The sequence below is a fragment of the Lithobates pipiens genome, unplaced genomic scaffold (assembly GCF_037356315.1).
Source record: "Lithobates pipiens isolate NorthernLeopardFrog02 unplaced genomic scaffold, aLitPip1_a1.2 Scaffold_22, whole genome shotgun sequence".
NCBI lineage: Eukaryota > Metazoa > Chordata > Amphibia > Anura > Ranidae > Lithobates > Lithobates pipiens.
The window spans coordinates 318,717,080-318,731,492 of NW_027507784.1; the positions used below are offsets into that span (position 1 = coordinate 318,717,080).

General features: G+C 43.8%; 1 protein-coding gene across 3 annotated transcripts in view; it reads left to right on the forward strand.

The window, feature by feature from the left end:
• Nucleotides 1–13,530, forward strand: part of UBN1 (ubinuclein 1) — a 60,461-nt gene extending 46,931 nt beyond the window's left edge. For 2 of the 3 annotated variants that reach the window (XM_077449450.1, XM_077449452.1), the window contains 3 exons: nucleotides 1,082–1,331; nucleotides 2,582–2,659; nucleotides 6,816–13,530. In XM_077449450.1, coding sequence (XP_077305576.1) covers nucleotides 1,082–1,331; nucleotides 2,582–2,659; nucleotides 6,816–6,862 — 375 coding nt within the window. In that variant the 3' untranslated portion in view covers nucleotides 6,863–13,530. The remainder of the gene's footprint in view (nucleotides 1–1,081; nucleotides 1,332–2,581; nucleotides 2,660–6,815) is intronic. The other variant, XM_077449451.1, reaches the window with a different exon arrangement.
• The last annotated feature ends 883 nt before the right edge of the window (nucleotides 13,531–14,413 follow it).

Genomic DNA, 14,413 nt, shown 5'->3' on the forward strand with positions numbered 1-14,413 from the left:
TTTAAAAGGATGAGAGTAGCACAAAATGAATGAGTCTGAAGAGTTTATTTTCGATTCAGGGGCTCAAAACTTTAAAGCTGAGTTCCAATTGTTTTTTCGTTTATTCAAAGTCAGCAGCTACTAAAAGTGTAGCTGCTGACTTTTAATAAATGGACATTTACCTATCCCACAGTCCAGCAATGTGGGCACTCGGAGCCTCGCTCCTCTCTGCGGCGCCGTCATAGCAACTGTGGGCATAGCAAAAAATGTTTTTTTAATTTAGGAAGGGGGCAAATACTTTTTCACAGCACTGTATAAGTCCTTTTGTAAACCTTTAAACCCTTAAATTTAGACTTAAAAGCCCCACATATTTGTTTGCCTACTTTATATTGAGGATGTGGTACATTTGATATAACAATTTGGCATCCATAATTATAATTCTTTCCCAAGTATGATTCATAGGCAAGTCCTATCTCAGACCCCCCCCCCCATAATGACTAAGCTTAAAGGGGTTGTAAAGGTAAATTTTTTATTTTCTACATAGGTTCCTTTAAGCTAGTGCATTGTTGGTTCACTTATCTTTTCCTTCCATTTCCCTTCTAAATGTTTTTTTTTCTTTGTTTTCTTTGTCTGAATTTCTCACTTCCTGTTCCTCCTCAGTAAGCTGTTCAGTAAGCTGTTCTGGCTGACTAACCACCAGCTCGGATGATGGTGAGAAGTTTACTGGGGAGAAACAGGAAGTGAGATATTCAGACAAAGCAAAAAAACATTTAGAAGGGAAATCAAAGGAAAAGGTAAGTGAACCAACAATGCACTAGCTTAAAGGAACCTATGTAGAAAATAAAAAAATTACCTTTACAACCCCTTTAATCATTTGCTTGTACCACACTGTGGGATCCAGACAGGGCTGCACCTGTACTCCAGCTTTCATGAAGATGCTGTGGCACATTGGAAGACTCCGAAGATGCACCAGTTGTCCAGCCACCCATTCTTCCAACCTTGTCCTCAACATTTTTGTTTTCGATTTATGAATTAATAATCTGCTCTGAATCATTCATAGTTTGTCAAAGTTGTTATCTATTCTGTTTTTTTTTCTCTTCAGCAGCCGACAAAGTGCAGCACAGCCTCCGGACTTATTACCCCGTCCTCTTCCCCCTCGCTGACTGTACTCACTCCAACTTACAAACAAAATGGAGGAAAAATCCCAACAGCCACCTCCTTGGGCCTCATACCCACCATCCACCCTTCCCTGCTACATGTCATTTACACCACAGATGCAGGCCAAAAATCCTCAAAAGATGCCATAGTCACTGGGCCAGCTCCAGGCACTTTTACCCATGGACTTGCACGAAGTAAGTAGTCTCATCCAAATTTTTCTTTTGTTGCCCATATCTCTCTGCATGGTGAGTTTTTCCTTGAAGAAGAAGTCTACTTGACATTGAAAATACAGTTAGTGGGAATTGTTCTACTAGATATCCCAAGCTGTTTTTGTTTTAATTGGTATTACAGCATTTGTGGGGGTTATTTTTATTTTTATTTTTTTTGTGTGTGGGTGTGTGTGTGTGTGGTGGTGTTGTTGGGTGGGGTATTGTTTTTTTTTTTTGCTTTTTTGGAGGGGCTGTCTGAATACTACGTAGCCTGCAATATATGCATACCAATCAAGTAGAGAGATGTGAAGCAATGACAGACTTGCATTGGGAACCAGTGTCAGCCTCAAACCAAGTAAAGCCTAATGCCCTGTACACACGATCAGACTTTTTGACAACAAAACTGTGGATTTTTGTTCGAAGGGTGTTGGCTCCAACTTGTCTTGCATACACACGGTCACACAAATGTTCGCCAACAATTACGAACGTACGTGGAATCTCCATCACAAACACTAGTTTTACAAGACCGCTTGCTTCCGGCTCGTACTTGATTCCGAGCATGCGTGGACTTTTGTGCGACAAATTTGTGTACACACGATCGGAAAGTCTGACGACAAACATTCGTTGTTGGAAAATTTGAGAACCTGCTAGCCAACATTTGTTGGCGGAAAGTCCGACAACAAATGTCCGATGGAGCGTACACACGGTCGGACTTACTGCCAGCAAGCTCACATTCAACATTTCCGATAGGAAAATCCGATCATGTGTACGGGCATAATAGGAGATATAAAATCTTAGATTGTTGCAGTGGTGACTGGTACCCTGGACCCGACCCCCAAGTCAGCTATGCTCTATCTCTTTTGGTAAAGATCTCCCATCTAGCTAGGTTTTGTAGGCAATTATGGATACAGATGTTAAGCTAGCCATACATGGGTCAGGTTTTTGTTCAGCCAGCGGGTTCAATGGAAAAAAAAAACTGCAAATCCTCTCCACTGCGCTATTGTATTCTGGCAGCAGGGAGACTCCCCCCACTGTTGGAATACACTGATCAGCGCTGCAGTCCTATTCGATCTAAAATAAAACCATGGCTACAAACGGATCAAAATTCAGACAATCCTTGCTGAACTGGCCAAATTTCGATCCAGGCATGGGCAGTTTAGAGGGGGGAAACTATTCATCTGTTTTGTCTCGGATATAAAATCCTACTAAATGTCTTCTCTCCCCTCTCCTCCTAGATCTCTTGAGTGGTCTCCATCCGTCTGCACCAATTGCACACCCAGCCCTGTCCGGACACTCACAGCCAGCACAGACAGGTAACGCTCATTTCATTATCAATAGTCATGGTGCAGCTTGATCCTATCTCTAGCCTGGTGTATACACAATAATAGTAAAAAAATGTTTTTGCATCTGTTCAAAGGCACCACTACTACATTACTGCATTTAATCTCTGACCGTAAAGTGTAAGTCCACCCTAAAACTAAAATCCCTGCATCTACAGACATTCACATTCTAACAGTAATCTCTCTAGCCCTGTAAAGAAAAAATGAGTATACATACCTTTTCCCAAGCCGATCTGACCCCCGGGGGAAGCTCTGCAGAGGACATGGCCGGCAAGAGCTGTGAAATGAATGGGAAGTGACATCACCCATAGAATTACTATGGGGCTTCCATTGCTGGATGTGTCCTCTGCACTGACCTACACAGAGAAGCCGCAGCTAACGGCTCAGCGTGGGATCGGCTGCAGAAAAGGTATGTTTACAGATTTCTTCTTCACCGGGTTATATAGGTTAGTGTTAGATTTTGACATCTGTAGATGCAGGGATTTTAGTTTTAGGTTGGATTTATACTTTAAAGCTCGCAGAGAGTTAATTAGAATTGTTTCCTTCAGTACGAGAGAGTTTTGAAAATCATAGGCATGCTGCAGTTTAGATGTCCTGGCTTGCAAGCTTCAAGGGGTAAACAATGTCAAATTTACATATGGGGTCCTGCACATGTATTTTAAAGTGTGCAGCCGTGTGCTAAAAGCAGGTACCCTTCTCACTTAAGTCATAAACTAATGGGCTACACTTAGAAAATGCAGTACAGTGAATTATGTTTTTTTCTTTTTATTTTTTTTTTTTTTTTTTTTAAAGTTACCCTTGCTGTTTCTTCTGATATATCATCTATCAGAACCAGGGGCGGATCCAGAGTCTAATCTCGGGAGGGGCACTGCTATAAAATATGTTTTTTGGGGGGCAATTTATATGGGAAATGGCTGGTATTGGCGCTTCAATCATTACGGCACCATGGTTGTTATGGTGTCAGGATGATTGAAGCGCATTATTTCTATTAATACATTGTAATATAAAATTAAATGGTTCAACTCACCATAATGCAGAATCAGTGGGAGCCCTGAGGATGTCACTTGCCATGTCGCCTGCCACCAAATGTGGATTGTCACTTGTCACCAAATGCGGATTGTTACTTGCCACGTCACCTGCCACACATTGCGGATTGTCACTTGCCACGTAGCCTGCCACACATTGCAGATTGCCACTTGCCACGTCACCTGCCACACATTGCGGATTGTGACTTGCCACGTCACCTGCCACACATTGCGGATTGTCACTTGCCACGTCGCCTGCCACCAGATGCGGATTGCCACGTAGCCTGCCACACATTGCGGATTGCCACTTGCCACGTCACCTGCCACACATTGCGGATTGTCACTTGCCAAGTTGCCTGACCCACATTGCGGATTGCCACTTGCCACGTCACCTGCCACACATTGGGGATTGTCACTTGCCACGTCACCTGCCACACATTGCGGATTGTCACTTGCCACGTTGCCTGCCACACATTGCGGATTGCCACGTCACCTGCCACACATTGCGGATTGTCACTTGCCACGTTGCCTGCCACACATTGCGGATTGCCACTTGCCACATAGCCTGCCACACATTGCGGATTGTCACTTGCCACGTCACCTACCACACATTGCGGATTGCCACTTGCCACGTAGTCTGCCACACATTGTGGATTTCCACTTGCCACGTAGTCTGCCACACATTGCGGATTGTCACTTGCCACGTCACCTGCCACACATTGCGGATTGTCACTTGCCACGTCACCTGCCACACATTGCGGATTGCCACTTGCCACGTAGTCTGCCACACATTGCGGATTGTCACTTGCCAAGTTGCCTGACCCACATTGCGGATTGCCACTTGCCACGTCACCTGCCACACATTGGGGATTGTCACTTGCCACGTCACCTGCCACACATTGCGGATTGTCACTTGCCACGTTGCCTGCCACACATTGCGGATTGCCACTTGCCCCGTCGCCTGCCACACATTGCGGATTGCCACGTCGCCTGCCACACATTGCGGATTGCCACTTGCCACGTCACCTGCCACACATTGCGGATTGTCACTTGCCACGTTGCCTGCCACACATTGCGGATTGCCACTTGCCACGTAGCCTGCCACACATTACGGATTGCCACTTGCCACGTCGCCTGCCACACATTGCGGATTGCCACTTGCCACGTCACCTGCCACACATTGCGGATTGTCACTTGCCACGTTGCCTGCCACACATTGCGGATTGCCACTTGCCACGTAGCCTGCCACACATTGCTGATTGTCACTTGCCACGTCACCTACCACACATTGCGGATTGCCACTTGCCACGTAGTCTGCCACACATTGTGGATTGCCACGTAGTCTGCCACACATTGCGGATTGTCACTTGCCACGTCACCTGCCACACATTGCGGATTGTCACTTGCCACGTCACCTGCCACACATTGCGGATTGTCACTTGCCACACATTGCGGATTGCCACTTGCCACGTAGTCTGCCACACATTGCGGATTGCCACATGCCACGTAACCTGCCACACATTGCGGATTGTCACCTACTGGTGGTCTTTTGTTGGGTCCCAGAGTGAAGATAGGCAGCAGAGAGATGATGTAATCTCTCTGCTGCACACAGCTTCCTACAAAGTGAGGGCGGAACTGGAGGGATGCAGGGCAGTGAGAGATGATGTCATCTCCCTGCTCCCCTGCCTGCTGGCTTCCCGATTGGCCAGCAGCCCTCCTAAGCCGCCCAGCTGCCCCCCCCCCCTCACCCGTCCACTCAGCGCAGGTACCCGCGGAACCGGCCGCGATTGGACCCGCGGAACCGGCCGCGATTGGACCCGCGGAACCGGCCGCGATTGGACCCGCGGAACCGGCCGCGATTGGACCCGCGGAACCGGCCGCGATTGGACCCGCGGAACCGGCCGCGATTGGACCTGCGGAACCGGCCCGCGGGTACCCGCGGAACCGGCCGCGATTGGACCAGCTGCCGGTATTCTCGGAGGGGGCAATTGACCCGTTGCCCCCCCCCCTGGATCCGCCCCTGATCAGAACCTGTGCGTCCACCCAAATCTCAGATATTCGTTTTTTGGCTTGTGTGACTTTTTATTCATTTTTTTATTGTCCACCTTTTAGGACCACGTTTCATGTTACACCCATATTTAGGATGTAACCTTAAACAAGGTTTTAGGGCCAATTCACACTATTGCATTGACCCTCTTTTTAATGCATTGCTAAAACACTTGTCTATGCATCTACACATAGAAAAAAAATATGTTTTGTTCACACCATAACGCTGTGTTGACCTGTGGTGCGTTCCGCTAAAATGCAAAATGTTTGCATTTTAATGCAACACAATGCTGGGGGGGGATGTTTTTTTTTTTTTTTTATAGTTTTGACCATCAGGATCTGATGTCACATGTCACATGCCGCCTGCAAACTGCATAGTGTTGTAACGGAATTGCACAGATCGGCCACAAACCTCCTTTTCTCAGGTTTTCCGCCTGTGCTCCTGGCCCCTCCTCCCTGTTCAGTGCCTTCATTGAAAGCCGCTTCCCATGGGGGCACGTGTGAGTGCTTGCTCCTGCCCCCGCTCCCTTGTCACTTGCTTTGATTGACAGTAGTGGGAGCCAATGGTTTCTGGTGCCCCAGTGAGACCTGGAAGTGAGGGGAGAGAAGAGCTGCAGATGTGCACAATAGTGGATCAAACTAAATATTTAGGTGAGAAAAGGAGGGGGGGGGGGGGGATACTGATTATACTGTGATTCTGTACTTGCCAAATATGCTGCAGAAATCTCCCTCCACTGAGTCTGGCTGATATCACTTTATCACTGTGGGCAGCCAAAGCTGCTGCCTGTTCACTTCCTGGATTTACATAGACACACAGAGGCACACCTCCAGCTCTTATTGGTCCTCTTATGACTCATCTCCCCCCCCCCCCCCCCCCCCCCTTCCTGGAAATCTCACAAGAGTGAGAGCTGTACATGATGTCCTAAGTCTAGGCTTTTTACCAGACAAGAAACCGGAAATGGGCTGTATAAGGTATTTACTGGCAGAAAAAAATGTTTCACTATCCAAAGTTAACAAGGGCAGAAGATTTAATAGTACTTTCTTTTTCTATTTTACAGATGGTGCTCATGCAAAGACCCCAGTCCCCCCTCCAAGGAAGCTTTAATTTTTGGACCAAATACAGTGACGCAATCTTAGGGACGATGTCTGTGCACTAAATAAAAATGCTGGATGCTTTTCTCAGCATTTTCTACACAAGCACTTATTTTCTACGTGACAGCAGAGAGGTGTCAAATTTTATATTTGTGGAACTGCCCGGAGAAGATAAGAACTTCATTACTCCTATTTTTTTTTTTTTTGTTACCTTAATTTTCTTTTTTTCCAAGTTGTATTGGACATGGTCATTTTGCTTGCAGCTCCTTACTGTGCCTGGTGGATTTTAAACAAATTCAAAGGCTGCCTTGACCAGGGACTATTTCCGTTTTGCTTGTATGCTGGTGGCTTGGTTACCCTGCTTCTTGAATTATCTACCGAGAAGACTAGAAGATGTTTCTGCTTTCCTCTTTTATCTCTCTCTCCAGCCATTGAGCTCCCTAATCATCTTTATGAAGAATACATCTGGGGAAAGTAATACGGTCCTTTGCCTTTCTTTTGGGTCGAATCGGGAAGTCTCACCACACTGGAATGCCCGAAAGATAGAAGAAGCAGCTTTATGATTTAGTTCCCCACAGCCTTGCTAAACTGAAATATATTAGCAGGTGGAGCTGACCTTTTGAAATATGTCCAGCCAAAACTTCTCTTTGGATCGAGTGGGAAGGTTTTTACTGCTATCTGGGGCTCCTTTGGAAAGTTTTTCCCTGATTTACTGTCCTGGTGACAACGATTTCACCAGACAGCAAAAATCTTTAACATGATTGGAAAGGTTCAATTTTTTTAAATTAGAATAACAAACATGTCATACCTGCTTGGTGTAATGGTTTTGCACAGAGCAGCCCCGATCCTTCTCTTCTGGGGTCCCCAGCGGCACTCCTGGCCCCTCCCCCCTGCGGAGTGCCCCAATAGAAAGCTGCTTTCTATGGAGGCACTCATGCAGGCTTGCTCCCGAGCTGCCCTGTCTGCGTCTATTTCTTGTCATAGGATTAGATTGATAGAAGCGGGAAGCAATGGCTGCTGTGTCTATCAATCTGCTCAGTGAGGAGGTATAGAGCCAGGATAGCTGATGCTCTCGTGCACACCGCTAGATCGCGATCAGGCTCGGGTATAAAGGGGCGGGGGGGGTTATCATCTGCAATAGAAGGGTTTTTTTTTTTTTTTCCTTTTTAAAGAATAAGTTCACTTTTTAGAAAAAAAAATTAAAAATGCACTTTTTTTTTTGTGCAGGTAAAGTTTTTTTTGGAGCCTATAAAGCATTACATCATTGATAAGCTGATCGCTGGTGCTATGCAGGTCTCCAGATCTACCAAAGTATCTGTGTGCTCATACATCCTTTGCAGGCAAGCAAATGCAATCTGACAGGAAGAATCAATGAACTATCACAGCTGCAAAGGATGATGGGGCTTGTAGTTCATTCACACACGGCTGTGTGAAGGAATGATGTGGCCGTATGGGCAGAGCCCCACACGGCCACACTAATTTCAAAAAGTGACAGCTAGTACGGGAAACTTCTCCCCATACTGCTGTTATGGCAGGGGGATTGCACAGCAGCAGCAGCATTGGGAACATGTTACATGGTCCATCCTAAAAAATGGGTGGAACATGTAACATGTTCCTAAAAGTGAACTTATCCTTTAATGCAGGGGTCTCAAACTGTCAGCCCTCCAGCTGTTGCAGAACTACAAGTCCCATGAGGCATTGCAAGGCTGACAGTTACAAGCATGACTTGCAGCGGCATAATGGGACTTGTAGTTCTGCGACAGCTGGAGGGCCCCCCGTTTGAGACCCATGCTTTAATGCATAGAATGCACTAAAGTAAAAAAAAAAACCTTAAGGAATTCGAACCACTTTAAAGGCAACACAGACAGAAATAAAAATGTTTCTAATAGTAGAGTAGGGGATTTCCAGATCCCCTGTCAGATTTCTATTGCTAAATAGATGTGGGAGTAGTAGGCGCACCACTTTTCCAAAGAGCTTTTATTTCATATTGGTCCACGTTATATAGGCAACGCGTTTCGGAGTGCCCCACTCCTTTAAGGTCTAAATTAAAAAAATTAAATTGTGTACATGGCAAAGAAAAAAACAAAATCATGTTTGTAAATACGATGGTCGCATAGTAAATAAAGCAATGTACACAATACATAATTATGAAACATTTTTAAAGAGGTAAAGCAGCGTCAACTATCACTGTTGGCATTGTGTTTTATTTATTTATTTATATATATATATATATATATATATATATATATATATATATATATATATATATATATATATATATATATATATATAAATAAAAAATAAAATTATACTATTCACATTTATTTTATCCCTCATTAAGAGGGCACCTTAAAGCCCCTGATATGTGTTTGCTATATAATATAGATTTGGGTGGCATGCTTACATCTGTTTAGTCTTTATCTAAAGCTCTGCTAAAGATTCTTCCATGCATGTGAGTCGCTTACCTGGAGTTATCACACCCCATGGGCTCTGGACGCATGAAATCCAATGTTTTTTTTTTTTTTTTTTTTTTTTTTTTAGAAGCACATGATTAAAACATGAGGCTCTTATTGGCTTCAAAAAAAGGGTGGGTTCTGGGCACAGAGTGGGTGGATTGTTTGTGCCCACCCCCAAAAAAAAAATACCCAACCGCCGCTGCTACCTGGGATTAGGCTTATTCTGAAGTCCAGGGCCACCCACTTACCCTCTCAACTTTTTATTTCTGTCTGTGTCCCTGTTGAAAATGTTCTCATTTCCTGCTTGGTCAAACTTCGGTGGAATAAGTGAATGTGGATAAGTCCCTCCAACAATGCCCCCGTTAGCAGTAGAAACCTAAAGGGCTTCTATTCCCTCCCCACTCTATCATTCTATCTCACACTTTAACCTGAAGCTTTTTTGTGTGCTTTAGTCGTCCTTCATGTTGTGCCCATACGTTAACCTTCAATTTGTAAACTTTAAACCAGCTTTTCTAAACTTAATTATGTCATTATTTTTTTTTTTTTTTTTTTTTATTGTTGTGACTTTTTTGCGTTGGCCAGTAAGGATCTAATTTAAAGCAAGGAAAACAAATCTTAAAAGAAAATGCCGAACTTGTGTTACCACCACCATTACAGACTGTTGGTTTGTGTATACCAATTGACATTTTGGGGTTTTTTTTCTCTTCATTTTTGACTCTTGGACGATAAGGATTTTTCAACATGGACACAGTTTGTTGATATCGTTCTTGACATTTCTACTTGAAAGACTATTTATTAGAAGGCCTCCCTTCAGAATTGTACATAAGCAAAAAAAATACAAAAAACATAAGCTTGAAGAAAATTCCATTTTTAATTCAAAGGAAGTTGTTGGACCTTGACTGAGCAAAGGATTCTGGGATGAAAGAACTGACTAAGAAAAAAGTCTTCCACGTCATGACAATCCAAAGAAACTGATGTTTCTTTTTCTTTGTTTATGGCATTTAAAGTTAAACAGTGGGCATAAATCAGTAACGACATAAAATATATTTTACAGTCTGTCATTAGTATTTACCCTCTGTTCACATCTGTGTGTATGGGTGTAGGAATCGCAGTGATACCCACTGTGAAAACGCACAGCTCTGTGGAATCGCACGGGGCTTCCATTCATTCTCAGTGCAGGTGCCGGAACCACGTGGAAATCGCATTGTTAAAGACCATGTGATTTCCCTGCGGGCTGCGTTTTTGAATAGGTGCATGCACCCTTTTTTTTTTTGCAGAAACACAGGCACAGCAGCCCATTTTTTTGAATGGACTGCCTTGGCCATGCAAAAACACTAAGGTGTGAACCTAGCTTAACACAGCAGTCTGTTTTCCCGAGTCCTAAGCCAACCTTTCTATGGAAAGGCTATTGTACCCAAGTTGATCCATCAGTTGACTTGGCTACAACCAGTTTGTCAGATTTTTTTACATCTATGTTTTGAATCAAATTGAATCCCCTATGGGCTGCTTTATCTGTTACAGGAGGTTAAAGAAAATAAAAACTGCTGTGTAATTATAGTGACAGACTACATTTATATATGTCTTTTTTTCTTTTTTTTGCCCATAGTTCTACTTTAAGGACATCCAGATGCCACCTATTTTGGACTATTTGGCTCCCTTCTATGCTACAGTATGGATCTTCGGTGGACCTGCACTACATAGATAGATTCGTATTCTCCAAAAGACGAATGTCTTAATTTTGTACATGGGAGCATTTGCAAAGAGTCTACTTTGCCCCCAGCCTGCGAATCTGTTGTATTTTAACACACAGACACATTGTACTATTATTAGGAACCTCCCGGAGTCCCTAGCTGGGAATTATGGGATTTCGGACCTCTAGATCTAATTTCAGTGATTATGGTCAGTAATAGTATCCAGGTCTCTGGCAGATTTGGAAATACAGCTTTTCATATTTAAAGAGTTTTTTTTGTAGGTAAAAAAAAAAAAATCATGATTTGTGGATGCTTTAGACTTGCTTCTTCAGCTATTGATTGTTGTGTTTGGAAACAATATGGCTGCCGCTTCGCTCTGTGAAGAGTGTGACGCCTGAATATTTCGATCAGTGTGTGCGTGTGTTGACATGGTTGATTACTGTAGATCTGCGTAGTTTTATGGCAAAATGCTAGTTTTGTTATATTTTTATGTAATGTCTGGGGAGTGTGGCAATGTTTTTTTTTTTTTTTTTTCTTCCCTTCCTTCTTTCTTTAATGTAGCATTCTCTCTGCTTTTGGATGACTTGTAAAAGACCCTTTTTAAACTAATAGGGTCTCTTTAAGCCCTGAACCTGTTGTACTTCCCTTCACACCGCTCTGGCACTCCTTTGCCCTTTATAACCACCGCAAAAGGGCGAGTGCTTCCAGTGATGGGGAAGCTTGCAACCTTCTGCGATGCAACGCACAACTAAGGTTGGAACACAGTCACATGGCGGAGGATATAGTGTCACCGTTCCCTGTAAAACACAAACACTTAGTATTGTGTGGCAACAGAGGGAGCAGGAGAGGGCTGTGAAAAGGAGTATAACCTGGGTCGGGGTGGTTTTTAAAGAGTCCAAATCTTTTTAAAGGGACTCTCCATGGAATTGTTACTTATAAAGGTAACTGTCATATGGGAAATCCATGAGCTGCCACTGCTGACCATTTCCAAAAAAACACTAGTTTCCTGGGTAACCTAGGTCAGTTATGTCGAACCTTGGCACCCCAGGGGTTTTGAAACTACATTTTCTATGATGCTTAACCACCCTGCAGAGTACATGTAGTTCCAAAACATCTGGGGTGCCAAGGTTCGCCATCGCTGACCTAGGCTTTATTACTTTATCATGGAACACAAATGCCAATTTTGCAGAGCACTTCAAGAAGGTGGTCAGCAGTGATAGTCTTTATATTTTTTCATGAACGGTTCCTTTTAAACTGATGTGGGCCCACCTGAAAAATGGCACAAATATTTATGCTGGCTACCCAATCTATGCACACAGCTTTTTCTTCTGAATTAATGCAAGTCTAAAGGCCCGTACACACGATTGGACTTTTTGACAGCAAACATGCAAATTAGCTGTTTTGGAGCAACATCCGACTGTGTGTACACTCCATCGGACAAACTTTTTCCGTTTTCATCTGACTTTTTTTGTTGGCTGTGCGAACGGACAAACTTTTTGACAAAAGTCTGATGGAGCAAAGTCCGATCGTGTGTACGCAAAACCATCGGACTTTTGTACAAGGTACAAACACGCATGCTCAGAACCAATGCAAAAGTTCAGACAACAATACAGAAGTTGACCAAAGGTGGCGCTGGAGTAATTGAACGTCCTCTTTTGAAGTGTCATCAGTACGTTGAAACGTCACTATGTTCGTGTTTGTTGCCTAAAAAGTCAGATCGTGTGTATGCAATACAAACTTGTGGACTACGCCCTTTGTACAGAAGTCCATGGGAAAGTTTGTACAAAGTCTGATCGTGTGTATGAGGCTTAATACTGTGCAAATGTGGACCAACTTGTCCAAAAGACCACCATCTGTGGGTTCACAGCACAGAACCTTGGGACAGGAAGCTGGAGTGTTATTTAGAAATTGACAGCAGTAATAATTCGGATTCCCTTTTTCTTGTATAAGTAGCCATAACTGGTAAAGTAGAACCCCAGTTAGGTTTTTAATGGTCTGCCCCTGTAGGGGAGATTTACACACTCTGTCCTGGTGACCATTACCATCAACACAATTTTTTTGGGGAGAAATCCAGATGTTTGCAGTTGTCACCAGATCAGCTAGTGAAGGTTCACATTTCTCATCATTTCTTCTCAAGCCAATACTAAAAAACGTGTTCTATACACAGTGTGATGAATTAATGGAAATAAACACCACTGCTAGAGAACAGAAAGTCTTGGCTGAAAAGCTCAGACTAAAGCTAGCGGGCACAACACTCAATTTAAATAACTGCAGGCAATGTGTATAGTTGGAGTGTCCTTTAAAAGCTGCGGGAGAACTTGTTCAAGCCAGTCATCTAAAAGTGGACAAATTTTAAATGTCATCATTACAATTGCACTTTGAGCTTGTTTGCCTCCCAGCTCATCAGTGACGGATTTAGCCGTGGCTCTGATGTAGATCTTGGCTATAGAAAAACACTATGCACATCCCCAGCACTCCAGTAAAGGTGTGTGTTTCATCTGCAATTTATTTTTAATAAAATGCTATGTTTTTGACCAGTCTTCATGTTCTCTGCTTAGAGAGGAAACTCTGAACATTCTTTACTAATGTCTGAAAAAAAAATGCTCTGGAATAGCAATATGTCTCACTGTGAAGTGGAAATCCAACTAAAGAAACCAGCTTATGTTACACAAACTTTAGCCTAGTACACGCAGGCCGACATCAGCTGATTCAATAATAAAAAAAAGTCTGACTTTTAGCCCCTGTTTAAAGGCAGCTGGTCCAAGAGAAGCTGGCCGGGCATGCTTGAGAACCAGCACTGACTGGCTCCTACTCGGTGCAGTCAGCCAATGGCTGAGAATACTGACCAGAGTCTTCTGGCGCAAGGCGATCCCCTGTCAGAACACAAAAGAACAGCAGGGGAGATTGCTGTACTAATGGTTAATTGCTTTAGACTGGGAGTCTTAATATGACTGGGCAGTCCAATAGCAGGCACCAGTTAGACCTACTTACTTAAAGCCTAGTACACATGGACCGAATGTCAGACGACATAGGCTAGTTTAATAAACCTGGCCAACATGCATTGTGTAAGGCAGCCGGTCCGACAAAAGCCGGCCGCTTGGCTGACTTCTGTTGGGCGAGCATGCTGGAAAACCAGCAGCCGACTGGCTCCCAATCAGCTGCCTGAGAGCGCTGACCTGATTTTTCTGGCAGGGGGCTGTCCCTCTGACAGAATACAAAAAGAACAGCTGGGAAAAGTTCTGTACTAACTTCAGATCGTTAGTACAGTGGCTCTGACCGAAGCCTTTTTTTTTTTTTTTTTGTCAACCCGCTGGGTTGACAAAAAAAAAGAAAAAAGGTGGTGTGTACCAAGCTTCACTCTGCAATGCAAATCTATATGGGGCAATGTGCTTGGGGGAGAGGGGTGGCGGCAACTAC